We start from the raw sequence: 23673 nt of genomic DNA, 5'->3' as shown, positions 1-23673 counted from the left end.
TAATTTTATTTTATTTTTATTGTTATTATCAAAGTGATTTACAGAGAGATTACAGTTACATAAGCCAAGTAAAGAGTACATTCCTTTTTGAACAATATCATCCCTTCCCTCACTCTCTCCTGGAAGATGAGTACATTAAGATGAAGGGCCCTTATAAGAGCAAGCAGGACAGGAGTCAGAGATGGGAAGACAAGAAACAGAGTTCAGAGCCAGAGGGAACTGGAGATGCCACACTGATGGCTTTGAAGATGCAGGAAGGGGCAGCAAGCCAAGGAATGCAAGCTGCCTCCAGAAGCTGGAAAAGACAAGGAAACAGATCGTCTCTACAGCCCCCAGAAGAAATACAACTCTGTCAACACCTCGATTTCAGCCCAGCAAAGCCCATTTGTGAAACTGTGACTGTGAAACCCAGACTTGTGAAACTCCAAGAGCTATATAATAAGGTCATACTGTTTGAAGCCTCTGCTGATAGGTGACAATAGCAGTAGGAAACTAAATACAATCTCTACCAGTCTTCCCATCTACAAAGTGGGGTTGGTAATAGTACTGATGTCAACCTGCTGTTCAGTTGAAATGACCCCTTTCACAATCTCATGTAGAACAGCCCAACAACAGCTGAATGCCTCAAACAGGGACCAGAAGATTCCTGATGATCTTTTACTGTCACATGGAATAGCCATGAAGAATATAGAGTGAAGATTAAGTAATCAAGGAGAGCATCCAGCCATCCCATAATCAGCATGCCTGGGAGCTCTGTCTCCACCTAGGGTATTAGGTGGAGTATTAAGGGAAAGGACACTAAGGGTAAATGTGGCTTTTTCTGGGTGGCCCATTTTCTGAAGAGGGTCCAGCCCTGATTCCATTACTTGACAGACCTAAGCAAGTGGACCCCCCATGGTGAGGTTACAAGAGGTAGAGAGCAACATGGAATTTGGAGACTTGGCCACCAAGGAGATGAACCAGAGAGACACAGGAGATAAACAGTCTTTACAGCACACAGTGAGGGAAGTGGCCTTGCACGGATGTTAAGGGGGGGGGGGGGAGCGCAGGGGGGGGGGAGTCTGGTCCAGCTGATACAGCTGATGCCTAAATTAATGCAATTCATCTTCTACATTGTCAACAAGATAATCTTTTCGAGACACAAATCTTTTGAAGGCACAGCCCTATGCTTTAAACCCTCTAATGAGTTTGTAGCGCACACTAATTAAGTCTAAGCTCAGAGCCCTTCACATCCTGGTCCTAGCTAACACCCTTATCCTCTTCCTTCCTCCTTCAGTCTGTGAGTTAAGAACAAGATCCAACTTGCTGTTCCCCAGCCATCCTTCCAGACAGAATTGCTGCTTCTGCCTCACACTGTGCCCTTGGGAAAAGTCCACTCAGCCTTCAAGGATCGATGTCAAAGGCCAGTTCCTCCTGGAAGTCTTTCTCAGCCTTGGAGACAACCTGGGACTCCCTCCTTGGCTGCTATCTACAGCTACTTCAGTATTTCCTGTGAAGCAAGCCCTGTGCCTGAACTTTCATGGTCACTATCTGATTTAATCCTCTCCACAGCCCTCTAAGTCCTACCCTTAACTCTACAGAAGGAGAGATTTAGCACAGAGAAAATAAGAAATTTTCAGGTCACACAGAAGTCTAGGTTCCATTTCAACAAAGCTAACTGTGGGATCATTAATGGCTTTTCCCTTGGCTGGACCACTCCTGCTGCCAGTATGGCTGGCTTGTATCTTTGGTGCCCCAAACAAGACCTTCCTCCTACATTGTACTCAGTACATTGTACTCAGTACAGACCATTCATCTGGTCCTCCAAGCCAGAGGCCTGCTGCCCCTCTATCCTATAATCTCAGCAGCAAATTCCTTGAGTTGCTGGTTGAGTGGAAGTGACTCACTCACTGTACATGCTAAGACTTAGCTCTGGCGGCTCTTGGAGAGCCATCTGACCTGGGAACCCATCCTCTGCACTTCAACCTAGAGGCTGGGTCACTGCCTGGACCACAGGAAGAGTTTGTAGTAGGTTCGGGCATCACTTCTTTATTTTCTTTGTGAGGTCTTGGATCAAGAAAGAAAGAATATATCTTCCAGAAAAAGAAAAAAACCCACAATACAGTGGCCACCTGGATTATTTTATTTTTCATTTTATGGTCCTATTTTTTAGTGTGTCAGACTCAAGGACAAATCCAATTAATCATGAAGTTCTGTCAATACTAGCTTCCAAATAGCCCTCAAGTCCACCCACAGCTTCCCATTCCTCCTCCAATCCAGTCCCCAGTCTCTGGCAATTCTACAGCTGCCTGCTGACTGATCTGCTGGCATAGGATAGGTATCTCTTCATGTCTGTCTTGCACCCGAGTCCTGACGCTAAATCACAGCTCACTCTTCAAATGCAAGTTCTGCTCTGGCTTCTCAAGCTCATTCAACAAGTTCTTTAACATGGCTTACAAGGCTTTCCACCATCCATTCCTGTCTACCTCACCTCTCGTTTCCCATCATTCCTCTGCTATATATACTATAGGCTCTCCTGTACTGAGCCTCCTCTTGGCCTTTGCCATCCTGTTCTCTCTATAAGCTTCTCTTGCCTCCTCTTGACCCAGCTGATACCTGCCTAGGCTTCAGCAGAGATATCCCCTCCAGAAAGCCTTCCTTGACTTTTACATTTGAGTTAATTTTTTTAATATAGCTCCATGAGAGCCTATGCTTCCTCTCTGTGAGTCTTTATTATACTCTATTTCATCCATCTCCTTTAATTAATGATAGATTAGTTCCTGGCTCGCTCCCAATTCTCCAGTCCCTCCTGTACTACAATTAGACACCTCTACCATCCTTTGTCATGTTCATTTACAATGTTTCCTACTATAATAGGTCTAATATATTCCTCTGCCCCATTGAGGAGGTTGGGCTTGGCTATGTTGGCAGGCTTTAGCAATGTAATATCAGTAAATACCATGCAGATTTTGAGATCATGACATAGCTTAGCCTGGTGTTTTATGCTTTTGTTATTTGTGTTAACAAGAGTGTTTACAGAAGAAAAGTATGTGAAGCAAACTGAATTCAATCTGCAGTTTTGACCCAGACCCCCACATGCCTCCCCATAGCCCAAGAGCAAAAAAAAATGTAAATATGTATTTGTTCCTGTAAACCATTGAGAATTTGGGCTTGTTTGTCATGCAGTGCTATTGAAGTAGAGACTGACTGCTACACTTACCTACTTTCCTTCACTAGACTTCAAGCTCCATACAGACAAGAAAGAACTATCTCCAGCACTGTGTATCAGGCTTAACACATAGTAGCTACTTAATGAATATTGGTGATTAGGCGTGTGATTGAGTGAATGAATGAATGAATGCCAGCCATTGACAGGACTGCCCCCTTAGCTGGCATGTGACTTCCCTCCAGTGAAGAATGGCATCTGGTTTCTCTCAAAGCACCAAGCTATCTCACTTCCCACACTGGGATCATGGTAGGTTTTCAACAAATACTTGTTGAAATTAAATCAGTTGAATTTTGTGGGCTGGCTGGGGAATCAACCCTTAATTTATGACATTGTTTCTGGGGGGAAATGCACTCTGCATGCCAAGGAAACTTGCAAATGAACTTCTGGAACAGCACCCCATGCATGGGTTCAGGATTGATAGTTTTGTGGGGATCCACAGCTGAACACATGTGCTAAGCACTGCAATAGGGGAGAGGCCGAGAAACGACTTCCAAACCCCAGATATTCAGCCTGCAAAAATTCACTCTCCACCCACACAGACAAATTCAGCACAGGTTGGATCTGAGGTTCCCACAATAAAATACTAGACTTTTTAGAGCTCATTGTTTATCAGATTGCTTTTTATCTGCTTATTATACTGACTGGGTGCCTATTCTTAACCCTCCCAGATCAAAAGGAAATTAAACTCATTTTCTTGCTCTTCTTCCCCAAATGAACTTTCTAGACACACAGACAAGAAAGTTCAACCTTCTCAACAGAGAAATTATTTTTCTAAATAAATCTGTGACATTTAAAACAAACACAGTGGGATGTTCTACAGTTATAAGCAAACACCCCCTTTAGAGTTCCTCATTTTGAATGGTTCTGGGAGCTTAACATGAGTCATGGATCTGAGGCTTAATCTTATTTCATCTTAGGCCAAAATGAAGACATCTGGAAGCCCAGGGATGGGCCACTGCTCCATTACTCCATGACTTAATACTTAAGTCTCAAGTCTCAATCTGTCATTCCTTCATCTTACCAATCACTTCATCTACTTCATTTAACATGTGCTTTTGTCTTGTGCCAGTATTGGGGTTTGAACTCAGAGCCTGAGCGGTATCCTTCAGCTTTTGTGCTCGAGGCTGGTACTCTGCCAGTTGAGCTATAGCATTACTTCCAGCTTTTTGCGGGATGATTGGAGATAAAAGTCTCATGGACTTTCCTACCCAAGTTGGCTTCAAGTGATAGAGTGCTAGTCTTGAGCAAAAGAAGGTCAGGGACAGCACTCAAGCCCTGAGTTCAAGCCACAGGACCAGCCAGAAAGAGAGAGAGAGAGAGAGAGAGAGCGCAAAGATGCAAAGATAGGAGAAGCAAGTTATAGAAAATAGTCTTCTATTGAAAATAGACTTCTACTCTGATATTCCCCTATGCCTGGATCTAACTGAAAGTGGCTCTTGCCTGGGGACACAGCTTCTCCATGTCCTACCAGACTGTTACCTCTCCCTATCATAGGTGGTCCACTTCAGGCCTCTTTGAGACCCTTTGTCTCTCTTTCTAAGCAGATATCCACAGCATAGCTTTCCCTCTCCACCCCCCACCACTGCCCCTGGGCAACTTCCCTCCATTTCCTGACTTCTTCCCTCCACACTTTCTTGAGCACTGGGCACGTCCGTGTTCTTGCAACTCCCACACAGATCGCTGAGCCATCGGATAGACTAGTGACCACCTCCATCAGTTCCTTGACCCCTCCTGGCCTTCTGTCCTCCATTAATCCATCCCAGTTTCAGGAACCAATGATTCCCCAGACCTAGTGATTGCCAGTAACTCGGTCCCCTCCTCCATGACCTCCACTTGGGGCCTCCCACAGTCCTTCCTCTACTCCTCCCCTAGCTCCTGAAACACAACCTTCAGGGCACAACTCCTACTGTCTTCTCACTCTTTCATTCCTTCACCAGTGAGCGCATCCTTATTCCCCTCCTTTGCTCCACAGGGTCCTCCATACATCCCTATGGCCAATCAACAGCATCCATTCTTCCCATCCATCATTCCCAGGTACCCTCAGTTTCCTGCTTCCTTACTATCTCTTCCCTGCTTGACAGCTACAACTCTAGGGCTGAACCTTGCTTTCTCCTCTGCTCCAAAGGCAAGACCCTCAACCTCAAATGGGCCCTAATGCTGCCTGTCAACCAAGCTATCTTTTCTTCGCTTGGGGTTCTGTCCCAACTCCTATTTCACTCTTGCTCTCTCATCTCTCCTCAAAGCTCACTTAAGTCATGAGGATGATGGCAGCAGTGTGAAAATATACTGAACATGCTTCTTCCCCCTGTGAGTACACCAGGGCCAGTCTCTTTCCTCTTTCCACATAGCCCATAACTGGGGAAGAGCTGCCTGGGCTCCCATTTCAGGTTGGCCTCTCTGCTGGACATAAGGTGTTTTTTGTTTTTTGTTTTTTCCTGTCATCTGTGGAAAAGACAATATAATCCTCTCTTGTCTTTCCTGAGTCATCAGTTTCTTCCTCTCTACTGGAATTTTCCCAGCAGCACAAAAATGCATAACTTCTCCATCCTCCTAAACAAACTAAAAGTTGCTGGGCACCAGTGGCTCACATGTATAATAGTAGCTTCTCAGGAGGCTGAGATCCAAGGGTCAAAGTTCAGGGAAGTCTATGAGATTCTCATCTCCACTAAATTGACAAAAAAAAAAAAAAGCTAGAGGCGGAGCTGTGATTCAAATGGTAGTCTTGAGCAAAAGCAGCTCGGGGATAAAGTCCAGGCTCTGAGTTAAAGCCCCCAAACTGGTGCACATGTGCGCACACACATACGTATATACACACCTAAAATTCTTGGGACTGACTCTACTTACTCTTCCAGCTTTTCTCAATAATGTTCTTCTTCCCTTTGTCTTCTTTGCTTTAGCCCCATCTTCCAGCACCAAGTTCAGTGACTATCACCAATCATCACTAGGCAAGTCTAGTGGACCAACTGTCCTTACAAGTAGATACCTCCCCAGCCCTTGGTCTTTTCCCTGGCTTGATGCAAACCACACCCTCTGAATTTTTTTTCTGTTCCTCTCTGATCCCTAAACATTGCAATAACTTACCTCTCAAACTTCACTCCTTAACCTATACTCTCTTCCTAGTCTGATCCTAAGAATCCCATAAGGGTCATCTAAACACACCCAATCCCCAAATTCTTCTTGTATACCTCCCATCCACTCCGGACCTGATCTTCTCTAATGAGTAGACACAACCTACATGTGGCCCTTTCATTGCCACCACCCTCACCACCATCACCCAGCTCTCCAAACACAGACAACAGCACCTCAGACAACAGCATAGATCATCAATAGAAAGATGACAGCAAGACCCTTAGTGCATGCGCAACTGACGAATGCTGGCCATGTCAGTTCACTTCTTAAACTCTACTCAGGCAAGCAACAAGAAGAAAAGGTAACTGCCCAATTACAATTATTCATGAGAATTTTCCTGGGCCTGCTTCTTTTGTCTGCCAGAGATTCTGACGGAAACAGCCTGGTAAGGAGGTACAGCAAGAGGCAAGGGCAATCACTTTTCTTGCGACAGCTCAGATTGTGACTTCCTCCACAAACTCTTAATTAATTCCATCCCCATATTTTTAGTTTGTTTCCTGAACCTCTTGCTTACATTATATTTCCCCCTGCCTCTCTTCATTGCTCTTGGCTTCCTGCCTTATCAGAACCCCAATTCACTTTCTGGCCCTCTTTTCTTTCCACAACTGCCCTCTTGTTGGGCCTTCAGCATCTCTTCACCTGCTCTACTCTTTCCTATCCCTTTTCACCTTTAAAAACTGAAAACACCAAACTGACAGACACGGTTATGTGGTTTATTTTTTTCCCCTGTTCTGCCTGAGCTGCAGGAAGGCTCTCTCCTCCTTGCGTCTATAGCAAGAGCCCGAGTGCTGGGTTGCCATGGCAACAGCGAATCCAACCAGGCCGGTCCCAGCGACGCTAAGAACTGCCATGGTGAGGAAGCCTCTACAAGTCGCCCCTGAGCCTAGATGGGTCGTATGTACATCGTAATTCAAGACCAGGCTGGGCAGGTTCTGCCTGGAGACCGAGATTGTACATCAGGCCCACGGCTGTATGGTACAGGGAGAGACAACGCCATCAATAACAAGCCTTCCACAGAGCGAAACAGAATACATGACATGATCAGGATTCATTTGAAAATTTTCAAACATTCCTATTCTTTTATCTTCTCAGAGGGAGAACCTTTTGCCTGCCTCCCTCCTTCCCCCCACCCCCCCCCCCCCTTCTCTCGCTCAGTCTCCAATCTTGGGAAACTCTGTAGTAAAAAAAGAAAAAGAGCAAATCTGCCTGATCTGGTCTCTCTCCTTTGGATGTCACATACCTGTCCCTCTGTCTGCCTCCCCGCCACCCCCCCCACCCCACCACCCTCCAACCCGGATTGGGTGGCCCTGTGTAAAGTTCAGGTCATTTGACTTGGTTGGCATCATCTTTGAGAATTAGAGCTACAATATGGTATTTTGGTGGTGGAAAGAGATCTGTTCCCCCCACCCACCCACCCAAGTCTTCGGAATGGATCTTACAAAGTAGGGCAACAAGTGTTCTGCCACGTGACATTCTAGAAAACCTGAGTCGGTGAGAAAGCGTTCAGGAAATACCTTTGTAGGGAGAGGCACCAACCACAGTGGGGGTCCGCTGCTGCTATACACTCGGAGCAGGATTTGTGCTTACTGCAGTTTGCCACATGAATTCTCCTCACCTAAAAAATAAACATGCCAGGGGTTCAGATGGAATTAGAAGCAACAACCAGAAAATAAATAAATAAAATTAGAACACCTTATCTGATGAAGGGCCACAGAGAAAATATTTGTCAACTTGAACTCAGAATGTCTCTATAATGGCACCAGGTGGCAGGTCTCAAGTTCTAGGATATGATTATAGTCCAGGATATGGTACAGTTGTATAAGAATCAGTTGGGGGGGGGCACTTTGGAAAATGCGTAAGGTCATTCCTACTCCTTCCCCCACCTGCAGTTTCTGCAGTCACAATCAACCACAGATCAAACATATTGTCTATATATACGCATATTTTGTTCACATCAGTATCACTAAACAATACAGTATAGCAACGAGTTAGCTGTTTATATATAACCCTGACACTGTTATCCGGCATGATAATGAATCTAAAGATGATTTAAGTATATGGGAGGATGTGCACAGGTTATATGTAAACTTTATGAGAGGTACTTGCATCTATAGATTTTGGTATTCTGAGGATACCTGGAACCAGTCCCAGAAGATACTGTATCTGCTGTATTCCCAGACTTGCCTGTCATGCAGACCCTTGTGCGATCTGGGGTGGGGCCTCAGTGTCTGACCTGTGAAGAATGATTTCCACAGGGCTCATGAGATCAAGTCACCCGGTTTTCATCCAAGGGTTTTTCATTATGGTCAGTAGTACTTGAGAAAGGGACATTTGGGAACAGTAAATGGCTTCTCCAGGAGGGTTACCAGTCCCCAGGTGGGCACTGAATATGGGAACAAAGAGGTGGGACCAGATCCCCCTCAGCCTGTCTAGATTAGCTCCATCGCCTCAGTTCTTGGTGTGCTTGCTCAGGTCCCCTCCAGTGCAACTGAAAATAAAAGAAATGGATCAGGCTCATATCTGTTATACTAGCTACTCAGGACGCTGAGACTTGGAAGACCCTAAACAAGCCTGGGAAGAAGTTTGAGAGACTTCATCTCTAATTAACCATCAAAATGCTGGGATGGAGGAGCGGCTCAAGTGCATCAGCCTGAACAAGAAAGCTAAACCAGGGCACAAGGCTCTGAGTTCAAACCCCAGTACCAGCATACACACAGAGAGAGACAGAGACAGAGACAGAGAGACAGAGAAAAGAAATGGACAGAGTATTCAGGTCACAGCTCTGTTTCTATGGCTGCCTCTCCAAGTATTAGCAAACAGTAGTGTACAGGGCAGCCATGTTGGGTAGACTAGGACCTGGGGTAGGGCCAAGGAAGGCAGCAAATCCCTGAGGATTGCCTGGCCCGTTTTCTGAAGGCATACATAGCCGGCAGGTAGTAAAGAAACTTGTGGGATTCATTATAATGGGAGGCTACCCATGCTAGAAAGTAAAAGTAAAGAATAAAGTATTCTAAAAGAAAAAAGCTAGGCATTTTCTGAGGAAGGTCCTGCATGGGGGACAACTGTGCCCTTCCATTTCTCAGGCTTCTAGGCGGCTGACAGTTGCAGCTGGCAGACCATGAGTTGGAGCCAGAATTAACCAGAATGTGGATATTTATTTCCTCATAAGCTCACAAAAACCTCTTTGGATCTAAGGGATTTTAATAAGTGTCGTGTAATCTCTCTAACCTTGTTTCCTCATCTATAAAATAGCACTGGGACCACTGACTTCATGGGGTTATTACGAACATTGTCTGACACATACTAAATAATGTATGTCATAAATATTAGCTATTGCTATTATGTGAGAAAAGAGTTCCACGGTCTAACAAATATAAAACCTTGGACTGAAAAGGCTCAATGGATTTTCTTAGCACAGGGCTTCTGAGAGTCTTTGCATACGCTAAGTGCTGTAAAATTCAGGAGTTCAAGTAAGGAATGACTGATGGCATGATCACATCTGATCACAAGATCTCACCAGATCATAGGGCCACACCTGATTATAGGATCATGCCCAATCACGGGACCATATCTGGTCACTAGACCAAGCCTGCTCTGAGCATTCTGGGGAAGGTAGGCCTTGGTCTTGAGAATGACTGAGGACAACTATTTCATGCATTTCAACACAAAAGTATAAACCTATGTTTATGAGAGACACTGGGAATATTACACTGGACTTTGGCCTCTAACGTACTATGTGAATATTCCTCATCAATACACATATTTACATATGATTATGTTTAATCACATTGTGTGCCATTTTATGAATTTCCCATTGCTTTGTAGAATAGCTGTTAATATCTCCCCAAGAGTCTAGGAAAGGGCCTTCCTTCTCATAGGATCTCTAGCATTCATCCCAAATGAGGAACACAGAAATGATCAGGATTTTCTTGCTTGCTTTGTTCTCAGGACCTCCAGCTTTCTAGGCAGGCTCTTTATTATGGAGTCATATCTCCAGTCCTTTTGCATCTGTTATTTTTTAGATAGGGTCTTGCTTCCTACCCAAGTACATCTCTAGACCAAGAACCTCCTATTTTTTGCTTTTCACCATAGGTTTAATAACAGACACATACCACCACTATTATGGGTTGAAGTCTTATTTATATTCTTGGACTGGCCTCAAACCCATGAACCTCCTGATCTTAACCTACCAAGTAGCTAGGGTTACTAGTGACCTCGTAGGTCCTGGCTTGGGACATCAGTTTTGATACCAACTTGAAAACTCTTCCTGGTACTTCAAGCTTTGAATGACCAGAGACTAGAACTCTTTCCCTTTAAAATGTGAGGATCTCTTAACTGTGTGTGGTTTTCTCCAAGCTTCAGCTGAAAGTTCCATATTCTGGTTCTGTAACTATCTATGTGGATAGTAATAAAGACTTATGTGCAATTGGCAATATTTCAAAAGGCTAAATGGGGGAAAAAACACAGATGAAGCCAGATACCCACTGTCTTTGCTTTGGGGATTGGAATTTTATTGGCTTTATGTAGAATGCAATCTAGACTCTGGCTAGCAGATCTCAGGCATCTTTGATAAAGTATCAGCATGGAAATGGTTACTTAATATATGCATTTGTTGGGTGGACAGAAATCTTTCAAATATGAGATCCAGGGAAGAAACATGATAAAGAGTGTTTGAATAGTGATATAAGCCAGCACAGAAGATTCTGTGTGGTGAAGAACCTGCTTTCAAAGCTGTAGGAGATTCAGAGGTAGACTTCTTGATGCAGTCATTTCTAGTTTGACAACACCAGAAACTATAAAGTGCCATTACCCTTACTCTGTGACTCAAAAATCACCTGCAGACCAGTCAGTGTTTCCTGCCTATGCCAAAAGGAAAGGAATGGAAAATGAGGTGGAATGAGGGCATCTGTGACATCCTGTTATCTTCTTTGCAATTGGTGTGTTCAAATAGACAAGGCCAAAAACTACCATGCCAGAACATTCTCCAGAAAGAACTTAGCACCTAATCTTATCTATCATAGGTTTTATGATTAGGATCTCACAAAGATACACATGCATGAGCACATGTGTGCACACACACACATGACATACACATGTATGTGTATCATCCATGAATAAAATGATATATACATATCCTTATTTAATTAATTTTGAAGCTTCTCAAAGTCTTCAGTTCTTCATATATAAAACAAAAGTAACTATCTCATTAAGTTACCAACACAGCTCATTAGTATTCTTTATTATATGTGTATGCATCACACTACACAGGGAATAGTGATAATAAACACACTGTCGGTGAGATCTCCCTAAAAAAATCGGCTTTCTCTCCTCTTCCCTCAGCAAGAATACTTTGTAAAGATGAAGAAAATGTTTGAAAGGCAGTGTTTTTATTTCAGTAGGCAGGAGTGGGGAGGGAAACAACCTTAAACAGCAGATAAATTAAGAGAAGGAGGGTGAGTGCTGTATATTTCCTGGTTCATGAATGTGCATGAGACTGTGGCCTGACATTAACCCCATATTCCAAAGCCAGTCCCATTGGGTATATTCGTAACTGCATCTATCCCTTACAGTGTCCACACAATCAATGTGCAAATCCAGTTACCTTGCCGACCATGCGTCCATTTGTAAGCATGCCCTCCTCTGAAAACCTAGGCACTGGAAATATGACCAATAATAAAATCGTCTAAATAGGTAATATTTCTTACTTACTTACTGACAGCCAGGGTGGTTTTTAATTCCATGTCTGTGACCCACTGTGGGTCTTCTCAAAGCCTGAAGCAACATTTAAACTCAGTAGTTCAAAGTAAAAGCTTTGCCACGAGATAATGACATTGATTAAATAATTTTTATTCCTAAGTCAGAAGCAATAACTAGCATTCCTACCTACCTCTTTCCCAGCAGTTAGATAGATGTATGTGTCCTTCACAGGATCAGGAACAAGTTTGTAGAACACAGGTGTTTCTTCTTTAATTTCATAGATCACCTCTGGACAATTGGAAGTCAAATTCTCACCAAGAATAACCTATTTTTTTCAAAAAGAGAAATATGATTTATATTAGGTGATTTGAATGGCAAAATGACAAAACTTGTAACTTAGTCATAATATCAGACCCTTTCTTTCTCTTTTTCTTTCTCTTTCCCCATCCCTTCTTTTCCCTCTCTCCCTATTTTTCTTTTTCTCTCTTCCTTTCCTTCTTTTCCTCCCTTCCTCCCTCCCTCCTTCCTTTCTTCCTTTTCTTTCTTTCCAAACATTGGGGCTTGAACTCAGGGTCTGGGAACTATTCTTTAGCTTTTTCACTCAAGGCTGGTGCTTTACCACTTGAGCTTCAACTCCACTCTTGGCTTTTTACTCATTAACTGGCAATAAGTGTCACAGAGACTTTCTTGTCCAGCCTGGCTTTGAATCTTAATCCTAAAATCTCAGCCTCCTTGAGAAACTAGGATTATAAGCATGAGCCACCAGAGCAACAAAGACTGGGTAAAGTACTATAGTCCTTAGCCATCCTCTCATATGCCCATCTTCATCTTCAATAATAAGCTCAGCATATCTGCTTATGCAGGGGACAAAGTCACCAAAAACTGATAAGCAAGAAAGCTACTCCTCAATGCTGGGGCCTAATTTTCACATGTGGAAGCTTCTTGTCCACAGTTGTTAACCTCATCTAGCCCTACTAAAAGCCACAAGTGACAGATTGGTTAGTATTGTGCCAGGAGTGATCTTGAAGCTACAGGCAGTAGCTTATTTGCATATATTTGCATGGGTTACTCTGATGACATCATGCATCTTAAAGTAACTCTGAGGAGTTAACAGGTATAGGCAAGTAGCAATGTGCGCACATATAAAATGTAAAGCAGGTGTTCATCAGTATTCAGTGGCTTTGAAATTGGACACCTGAGCTTCACTCTTCACTTATCGTGTATCAGGCACTGTTTTAAGTGTTTGAAAAATGGCCATGGACAAAACAGGGAAGGGGAAGATCCTGCACTTCACAGAACTCTGTGTGTGTGTGTGTGTGCGTGTATGTGTGTGTGTGTGGCACAGTGGCTTTCAGTGATGAGAGAGTAAATTAAAAATAAAGTGAGTAAGGAAAAGGACAACACATGCTCGGGGAAGGTCTCACAAAGGAAACAACATTTATTTAGAAACTTACAGGAGGTAGAGGAGTGAGTCATTTAGATATCTGGATGAAACATGTTTTTAAAGGAGGCCCTATCAGTTTACAGACTAAAATGAAAGGAGGCCACTGTGGCTGGAGCAGGGCAAGTTGGAAAAAAGTGGGCAGTAAGGCAGTGAAGTAACGTGGAGGATCATCTAGGTTCTTGGAGGCCCGCAAAAATCCCCTTTTAGTTACTGTAGTTGGGGAGAGAAAACAGTAAGATCTTGAACAGAGCAACTTGGTGAGAAGGTAGGGTCTGAGCATAGGTCTGAAGGCCAGTTAGGAGCAAAGTACCACAATCCTAGAGGAATGTATTGGCAGCCAGAGGCTGGATTTCCATCCGGGTTCTATCTTTAAGTAGTTTTACTACTTCAAATTAGTAACTTATTTTACCTCTCTGGTAAACTCACCAAATTCAGTAGCAGCTCAGCAAAAGCCATTCTATATATGAAACATGACTTTTGTTGAACCAATGGAGATATAAACATTAATCAGTATATTATACTGATGTTAAAGATACCGAGTTAAATGGCTAATGGGTGACCTAAAGAGATAACCACAACGCCTCATTAAATAACAAAAGACACTGAATATTTGATTATTTAAAATGTTACCAGACTTTTGAAAACAATTACCTTTTGAATACTTTTGGAAATTTGATCACCTTTTGAAGTCACATATAAAAATTATTCTTTTTACTGTGTATATCATCAAACAAAGACTTTTCACATATTTTTTATCTCTTTTTTCAACTGAAACAGTTAGGTCCCAAGGGAGGTGAAGAAGGTCTATGCTTCCTTTTAAAATGACTCTAAAACTACCTTATCCAAGATGGTAGCCAGTCACTACATAAAGGCCTTTATGTCAGTTACACTAACTATAATTCAAGTGTTCAGTTGGCACCTATAGCTCCAGGATACCACATTGGAGAGTAAAGACATAAAACATTTCTATAAGTACCAAATGCTCTATTAGACAACACTGCTCTAGAGAAAACTGAGGGGAGGGGCATGGGCAGGCAGGCACTGACCAGAGAGTCCAACTGTGTCATTTCTACTTCCTAAGTTCTTTACTCACCTGAGACTCAAACAGCTGATATGACTATGGAAAGCGGTGGTTTAAAAGAAGAGAAATTAGAAGTCAATTTGAAGAAAAGGTTCTATAGACATTCTCAAGAGAGACTCAAGAGAGGAGTCTACCCTGGTATTTCTTTAAGGAGTCATTAATACCATCACTAAAGCATCAGCCATGCTGAATTCTCACCAATAAAATGGAACCTGAACCCAACCAGATCTTCGATGCTAATATCACTTAGCATTAGAAAGTAGAAAGAGAGCCAGGTACCACCGGCTCATGCCTGTGAATCCTAGCTACTCAGGCAGTGGAGATCCAAGGATCCCTGTTCAAAGCCAGCCAGGCAGGTAAGTCCATGAGACCCTTACCTCCTATTAATCACCAAAACAACAACAACAACCACAAAAACAAGCACCCAAACCTGGAACTGGAGCTGTGGCTCAAATGCTAGAACACTTGTTTTATGCAGTGTTCAAGTACTGAGTTCAAGTCTCAGGACTGGCACAAATTTTGTTTCAAAGCAGAAAGACTCAAAAAACAAGCTAAATGATACCACAAAGAAAATAACACACATCTATGGTGTGAGACATTGTGTAGGAAATGGGTCAGGAATAAAAGCCAGAAAGACTGTTCTAGATGAGAGATGGAACAAATATTGAATGGGCACCAGTCTAAACAAAAATAATTTTAAGTCCATGTTTTAATCAACTGGGAACATATTTGTTACATGGATGGGGCAGTTGATGATGCTAAGTGATTTCTGATAAATGTGTTAGCTATGACAATGGCATTATGGTCAGAGTTATTTAAGACCATGACCACCATTTGTAGAGATGCAGAATGAGTTATTCTAGGGTGACTGATGTAGTATCTGGAGAAATAAGAAAGTAAATAAGAAACATAATTTAGGAAGCCACCACCCTTTCCCACTGCCCATGAACTAGGAGTAATGCCACTGTTTCTATTGGTGGTTCAGGTTGTTTATTTTTACAGCAGGGTTGGTGCAGAGGCTGGGGGTTGGAGAGGTCTAGTTGCAATCAATATTGGTCTATTTACTTATAGCATGGATATGAAGCTCCTGTAATCTCTCTGAGACTCTGAATGAGGGCAGGGCAGACTTTACTTCCTGTGTTGTTTATATTATCAGGTATACAGCATGCCAGGGATTTCCAACCAGTTTCCTGAACAAGCCTCTTCCCACGGCCTACATCACAGTTTGTCCTGCTCTCTACAGAAGCGAGGTGACCTGTGGTGTGGAATCTGTGTGGAAGGAATCTGGCATTATCCATCAAAGATATAAAAGCATATGACTGTGGGCCCTGTAGCCCCTCATACACCTGTGAAATCACGTAGGTTCATGGGAATTAGCTAAGAAAACTACAATGTGCATAATGGAATACTATTCAACCATAAATATAAGTAGAAAGCTCTTTGTGTTATCTTTAACATGTTATATTAAGTATGTATGAATGTAAATACAAATTTATATATCTTTTCCACCTTTTGCTCGTTGGCATAAATTCTCACTGGAAGAGAAACTACTGTCATTAGTTACCTTGAAAGTCAGGAATGAGAAGCTGGGCACCAGTGGCTCACGCCTGTAAGCCTAGCTACTCAAGAGGCTGAGATCTGAGGGTCGCAGTTCAAAGCCAGCCCGGGCAGGAAAGTCTGTGAAACTCTTTTTTTTTGGGGGGGGGGGGTGTCTGGTCGTGGGGCCTGAACTCTGGGCCTGGGCACTATCTCTCAGCTCTTCAGCTCAAGGCTAGCGCTCTACCACTTGAGCCACAGCGCCACTTCTGGCTTTTTTCTTTTTGCTTATGTGGTGCTGAGGAATCGAACCCAGGGCCTCAGGCATGCAAGGCAAGCACTGTACCACTGAGCCACCTTCCCAGCCCTGTGAGACACTAATCTCCAATAAAAACCACTAGAAAACTGGAAGTGGCGTTGTGGCTCAAGTGGTAGAGCGCTCACCTTGATCTGAAGAGCGCAGGGACAGTGCCCAGGCCCAGAGTTCAAGCCCCACAACCGACAAAAAAAAAAAAAAAAGTCAGGAATGAAAGACTTTCACAGAAGATTTCCTTGGTTCTTTTGAGTTTCGAATAATGTCAATGTATTATTTTAAACAAGACATAAGATTCAAATTAAAAACTGTATTTGAGATTTTATAGATTAGGTAATGAATGATCTTTGGAGGACCAAAGCAAGAGAAATTTTCGTTTTTCTCTCAAGAGTTCCTAAAACACTGCTGCTCCAAGGGATGGGGACCTCTACCTCTCGGGTTCCTCAATCTCATCCCTAGCTTACTAGGTTTCTATTATTACCTCCCACCTACCTCATCTTACCCTGAAACAAACTCAGGAGGCACCAAAGCAACAAACATAGAAGGACTTGTACTCTGAGATGCAAGCCAACAACACCAGAGCCAGGGAAATATCCCTTCCCAGGCTGGGTTTAGCTGGGCAGCCTCAGAAAAAGAACTAGATCTGTAATCCAGTGCAGGAAGGAACCATGAGTCACAGGAACCCAAAATGGGTTGAATTTTGCATAAGAGAAACCGCATCCAATTTACACACATACTGCTTGGGCACACTGTGGATTTTTATTTACTGCTACCAGCGTTCTATCTTAATATAGATCTATTCTGAATTTACTCTGAGCCTCTTCCATGTATATAGTTTTTTGAGGTTTTTGAACTCAGGGCCTTGTCATGCTAATCAGGTGCTCCACCACTTGAGTCATGCCCCCAGCCCTTTTTGCATTAGTCACTTTTCAGGGAGGTTCTTACACTTTTAATTATAGGCTGGTCTGGACCATGATCCTCCTATCCTATCCTTCCACATAGCCGGGATGACATGCCACCATGCCAGTGCTGAGATTTTTTTTTTCCTTGTTGTTGTTTTCTTTTTTTTGCCTGGACTGGCTTCAAACTTCAATCTTCTTTTTATCTTAAAGTTATCTAAGCTAATTAATTGAGTTGTTTTCCATATTTTTCTCCCTCCACCCAAGAAGTGGGTGCTTGTCGGTTTTGTTCACCTTTGCACCTTCAGTACCCAGAAGAATGTTTGATACAGAAGAGGTGCCCAATACATATTTATTAAATGAGAACTACTCTATTAGTATTCAAGATTTTATAAGGCTCTCCACATTGTTCCAGCTGAAGCTTGTACAGAAAAAAAAATTTTTCCCCGATAGAGAATTTCAGTTCATGTCAACATATTGCTTCTGTTGACATCTTCCTGAAGCCTCATGGTAGGCTATTAACTAGCCTTGGGGTTTTTGATGCATACAAAAAACTTCCCAACCATGTTGCTGAAATGAAGCTAATAGAGACTTCCCCAGCCTAAGATTGCAAGCTAGCTCAACATCCATGGGAAGAAAACTATGGTGAGGAAGAGGAGGGAGGAGAAAGTGAAACAAAATATAATTTCTGTCTCTATGATTGCCACAAAATGGAAAAAAAAAAAAAAAAACCATGGGTGTTCTAAAAGCCAAAACCTCTTAGGCTAACTTTCTTTTCCTATGTCTCACTCTGTGGAACTGGCCAGTTGTAGGTCAAACAAGCTGACGGTTACTTATTTTTCTATACAAAGTTACAGAGAAAGACTGGGGAAGGAATTAAAACACACATACACACACGAGAGAGACGGGGGGGGGGGGGGGGGGGGATTACCGAGATACAGAGAGACACACAGAGAAAGAGGGGAGAAAGCAATTATCTAATAGCCTTTAATGTGCCTTAGTCACTAGCAATAATAAAGATAAAATATAAAACATGGTCTCCCTCATAAGTGGATGCTAAATCCAAAAGGTTAGGTGATACGACAAAACTAACAGGACTTAAGAAACAAAGAACTCCCGCTCATCTGGTTGAACCACTACTAAATATCCTCATGCTGCTGATCACATGTATGGTGTATAACATGTGAACACTGTTATATATTACAGACTGTGGTAGACAATTTGCTCCAGGGAAGTTAGAATGAACTTGTGACTTTGAAATTATGTAATCATTTAATCACAATCAAAAAAAAAAAAAAAAAAAAGAACCTCGGGGAAGGGAGGGAGGGAGGGGAGGGAGGGGATGGTAGGGGGAAAACAATGGAGGGGGTAACAATGTTCAAGAGGAAGTGTACTCATAACCTCACTCATGTAACTGTAACCCTCTGTATAGTAGCTTTACAATAAAAAAAAAATTTTTAATCAAAAAAAAAAAAAAAAAGATAAAATATAAAGATTAAAGCAAATTTTTCTTTCCTCTCCAATCTACTGACTTCCATGTAAAAAGTAGGAGGAATATACAGCTTGAACCACAAGGTCTAGATTTGTGGATTACATGGGAGTAAACTATTTGAATCAGGGAGTCCTCAGACTCACAAGCTGGAAGAAACAAGGTGCAATGAGCTTGAAGTAAGCCTCAGGGGACATGCCAAACAACCAATCACAGAAGCCATTTCCAAGCGTGGGCACTCCTTGCTGGTTTGACTTTTTGGTCTCTTCTCTTCAGTCATTTCTGCCACTCAACTCCCCACTTCCACAGCCAGTTCCTCCTTTCCTTTATTTTTTACATTCTGTAGGAGTAGCATAAAATATTTCATTTTTGCATTTTCTCTTGTTTTCATTTGCAAATCTCAAAACCCAGAGTCAAGGCAGATTCTTTGGGTATTCATAATTTAGCTTTGTGCTGGAATTCAAGAATTTTCTGAAGCTAGTTTAATTTCTCTCTATGGTTTGGAAAAACAAAAACCATTTGTGGTTATCTAGAGAGTTTTAGTGGGCACACAGGTGATAGTGCTGACTCTAAGTACTTTAAGAAGGTCTCCTGTGCTGGGGGTAGGGCATGCTACAGCTTCCTATCCCTGAGCTCCGTTTATCGAAGACTCAGGAAAACACTAGCGACATGGAATGCAAAACAAACAAATAAACAAACAAAAAACAAAAATCAACTTGAAGAGAGGTTTCTTGAAATGGGCCTAGTGGGGAAAATCCGGGCCCTAAATGGGACTCAGAGATCCCCATGAGCTACTTACAGCCGGAGAAGAGGGGGTTCAGTACCTGCTGCCCAGAAGGCTGTCCCCAAACAGGAACAAACCAAAACCGCAGAAGTTATGGCCCCATCTCAGGAAACCTCAAACACTTACATTTTGGGATCAACCTAGATTCCCCAATATTAGAAGGAAAACCTTTAAAACCATTTTTAGGAGTTCTAGCAAGCTCTCTCATCTACATTTTAACTATTAATGCAGTTTGGTTGGAGGATAAAAGCTTGGGCTCTGGGGACAGATCGCTTCAGCTCAAATCACCTTGAGCCAACCGCCTAACCTCTCCAAGCCTTGGGATTTCTCAGTGATAAAGTGGGGGTGGACACAGTATTGACTCATAAGGATTACAGGTTAACACATTCAGACTGTGGTTCTAACCCTGGTGAATAATATGAGTTCAGTAATGGTAGCTATTATTACCCCTCTCCCACTGCCTTCTTATCTTTTAAGCTTACAAGAAAGGTTAATGGGCATGCAAAAAGTCACAAATTTCAAATTTCATGCATATTCCCTTAGTACTTATTTTATCACCTGGAAAAGCTCAAACTATTCCTTATGCCCTTGGGGTGAGGACAATTGTCTATATATCACACAGTCTGCTAAAGACATGCAAACCACACCATGGGTGAGACTGCAATCTGGAAGAGACAGGATATCCTAGAACTGCATGCCCTGGGCAACAGAGGCAATTGAATCCCAAAAGCTGAGCTCAGACTGGGCATATTTTTCAGCTGATTTCAGTGCAGACACTGACAAAAAAAAAAATTGCATGCAATGATGTTTACAGAGGAAGTAAAATGGGGAAATGGCCGGACGGGGGTGGGAAGAGTGACGGCATAACTTGCCTCATGCCCGTGAGGTCCACCTGCTGATAATAAACTTAACAGAAGACGGGAGCTTTTCAGGTCCAAATTCCTTCAATATCTCTAAAAGGTTCCAAAAGGGCCTTAAGAATAGAGGAGAGCATCTCCGTGGGTCATCACCATGACCTTACCTTTGGAGGACGCGTTGGCTGTCTTCCTTGGACAAAGTGCATCTTTAAAGACCCTTCAAATGTGATCCCATAGCTCAGCTCAAGTTCAAAATGATGTTCCCACACAACAGAACGCGATACAGCTATTTTAAAATATTGTTTACCGAGGATTTGCAGTCATGTTTTAATATAAGCCTCTTTCCTCATTAACTAAAGAAAAGAAGGAGGCAAAATTGGATAGAGTCTGACCTCAACTATGTAAAAAAAGAACCCAAACTGCTGACAGCGGTTGCATTGACATGACGCAATTAAGGACCATTTTGTCTTTGCCTTCCTCTTAGCCCCCGCTACCCCACATTTCTACATAAGCCTTTCACAAGCAGGAAAAATTATTTCAATCGCATGAGGTTGAAAACGGCATCAAATTATATTAAAACTCCATGAGGTTTGTAGAGATTTAAGGAGGCAAGTTTGTATTAGTGGTGGCAACACACACACACAACACACACACACACACACACACACACACACACACACACACACACACACACACACACACATGCCACTGGCTTCCGAGTCTCCTGCCTCTCAGCCAGCCAGGCAGATACTACTGTGCCTGGTGCATGTCAAAATGTTGTCGCCTCTTGATCACTTGGAAACTGATGACTCAGGCTGTGGGGAATCCAAACCCTCTTTCTTCTTCTCTTCCTCCTCCTCCCCCTGTCTGCATTGGGCTGGGTTTTGTTTTATGCCTTTCATTAGTACCTCCACGCTGTGGCTTAGAAGCCAAGCTTGTGTCTAACTATGTTTGTCTTTTCTAACAGTTCTAGTGACAAGTCTGGCAAGGGAGAAGCGTACAGCTTTTGAGTAAAGGGAGGTGGAAATTCTTTGTAGATCCCAAGTCATCTGGGCAAATCTTTGTCTTTAAGTTTTTGGATAATTTCAGAGGCTGCCTCGAAGGAGTCACACAGGGATTGAGGGATAAGGAGAGAGTCTGGGCTGGCCTAGGGATCCTGAGAGCCAAGCAGCTCAAATTCACCCTTACCATCCCCTTCTGAGAAAAGGATCTGTGTCCTAGGACCTGCGTCCTCTCAGGGGGCAGGGATGGAGTAGATGGAATGTCATTTTCAAGAAGGGTCTATGTCTGTGAACGCTGAGATTCTTCACTGAGCTTCTAGAAATGCTGACTCAGCCCCAGAGCACACTTGATCCCAGAGGCCCCAGGACAAGTAGCTGGGCCTGGGGACAAAGGTACAAAGTCCATGTAGTCTGGACCACATCTGTGCAGACTCTGAAGTGCAGGTTCAAATCCTTGTTCTGCCCCTGTATGGCCTTGGGGCCAATCACTCAGCCTCCTGGGAAGCATGATTCCCTCATCTCAAAAAGAAGAGCAGACTTACATCGTAGCGTTGTGGAGAGAGTTAAACTAGTGAGTTGATGTAGCATACTTTGTCATATGACCATCTCTGTACAAATGTCAGCCACAAAACAAATAGAAAAAATCTAACCTGCCCAGAACCCCCAAAATGAGATCATAGACATGGTTTCTGAAGGAGCAGCCCACTCAGATCCTGAGAGCATCAAGAGTCCATTCACTACTTCTGCACAGCCGAGTGAGGCCCAGATGGGTCCAACCCTCTGGTGCCCCGTCCCCCACCCCAGCTGGGCTGAAACTCAGCCAGCTGCACATAAACAGCCATGGGGAACCCACAGGACCTGGGGAACCAGGCCTTCCCATAGGACCCTATTTATAGCCAAGTGTTCCTTCACCTTCAGTTCACCATGTAACAGTCTGGTTGTCTCAGCTTGGGGGAAACAGTGTTCTTGTCAAAACACTTGTCAAAAATATCCCAAATTGGGAGGGATAATTGAAGGGGTGGGCCAGAAAAGAGGAATGGGAGTTTCTTGGGCCAGACTAATGGGTCCAATGAGCCTGACCAAGGTCTCGTGGATCAGGTGTCACTAAGAGACGAGGGACGAGTAGGAAGTGATTAATGAGTATTTACCTTGCCATAGGAAATGAACCTAACACAGCAGGAAAGATAATCAATGTATATTTTAAAAGAATGTGTACACAAACAAACTCCCTCCCATATGTTACTGGGATTCCTCCAAAAGAAACAGATTAAATCAAATGCCTACCAGGCACTGGGCACCATACCAGGCTGTGGGGAATCTATGGCCTCCTTCTCAGAGAACCTCAAGTTGGGAAAGGCAAGGGGCAAGACAAGATACATCCGGAGCACAAAGAAATGTCACACACGTGACCAGTACTTCAGGACAAAGGGGAGGACAAAATGCCTCAAAGCTTAGACCTCATGAAAGAGGAGGTGGGGTTTGAACTGAGCCAAAACATAAATACAGAGGATGCAGGAAAGCAGAGGGGGGGGGAAAAAGAAAGAAAGAAAACATTTCCAGGCTGAGGAGACAGTGTGATCCAAAGTGTGGAAATGGAACTACTCAATATACATTTGGAAAACAGCAAGTAAATAGGTTTGGCTAGATTGGAGATATGTATGCAGAGGACAGAATTAGAGTCTGTGGGGTGGGGGTGGGGGAAGGAAAGTGATTTTCTAGGTTGTCTAGAAATAGGGGAGATGAAAAGGAGGTTCAGAGAGGGCAAGTGAGTCATCTGAAATCACACAGCTGGTTATAAGTAGAACAGGTTGAGAATACAGATGTGTTGGTATTTCTCTGAGCTGAGAGTCAATTGACTGGCTGCAGAGAAGTCAAGGATTGTCATCTGTAAAGTGACAGAAACATCCTGTCCCCAGCCATGATTGTGGCTGAAGGCCACAGGACCTGTGTAGTGAAAGCCTGCTGGTGACACTGACAAGATGATCTAAATAATTTCCAATGAGTCATTTGGCAGTTTGGCCTTTTTTTTTCCTTCTCCCCATTTTCCTTTCCTGAAATGAATACAGATCTCAACTGGGCTGGGGTATATCCATACAGTGGGGGAAAATAGCACTAAGAGATGAAAGTCAAGGGGAGTCTCTACGTTTTCAGATCTCTAACCTCTCCATGGTGTGCAGGTACAAAGGGCAAAAAACAAGGACCCCCCCCCCATGGCTAGTGAGTGGGCTGGAGGGA

The 23673-nt window shown here is 43.1% G+C and overlaps 1 protein-coding gene across 1 annotated transcript in view; it reads right to left on the bottom strand.

Annotated features, from left to right (window-relative positions):
• The window catches only part of Plxnc1 (plexin C1), a 150900-nt gene that overhangs the window by 105958 nt on the left and 21269 nt on the right, over positions 1-23673 (bottom strand). The window contains exons 3-4 of the mRNA XM_042693085.1: positions 12225-12359; positions 7852-7952 (exon numbers count right to left, since the gene is read on the bottom strand). Coding sequence (XP_042549019.1) covers positions 7852-7952; positions 12225-12359 — 236 coding nt within the window. The remainder of the gene's footprint in view (positions 1-7851; positions 7953-12224; positions 12360-23673) is intronic.

The sequence above is a fragment of the Dipodomys spectabilis genome, unplaced genomic scaffold (genome assembly GCF_019054845.1).
Source record: "Dipodomys spectabilis isolate Male_0828 unplaced genomic scaffold, ASM1905484v1 ptg000163l, whole genome shotgun sequence".
NCBI classification, from domain to species: domain Eukaryota; kingdom Metazoa; phylum Chordata; class Mammalia; order Rodentia; family Heteromyidae; genus Dipodomys; species Dipodomys spectabilis.
This window is presented reverse-complemented; position numbering and strand designations above follow the sequence as displayed.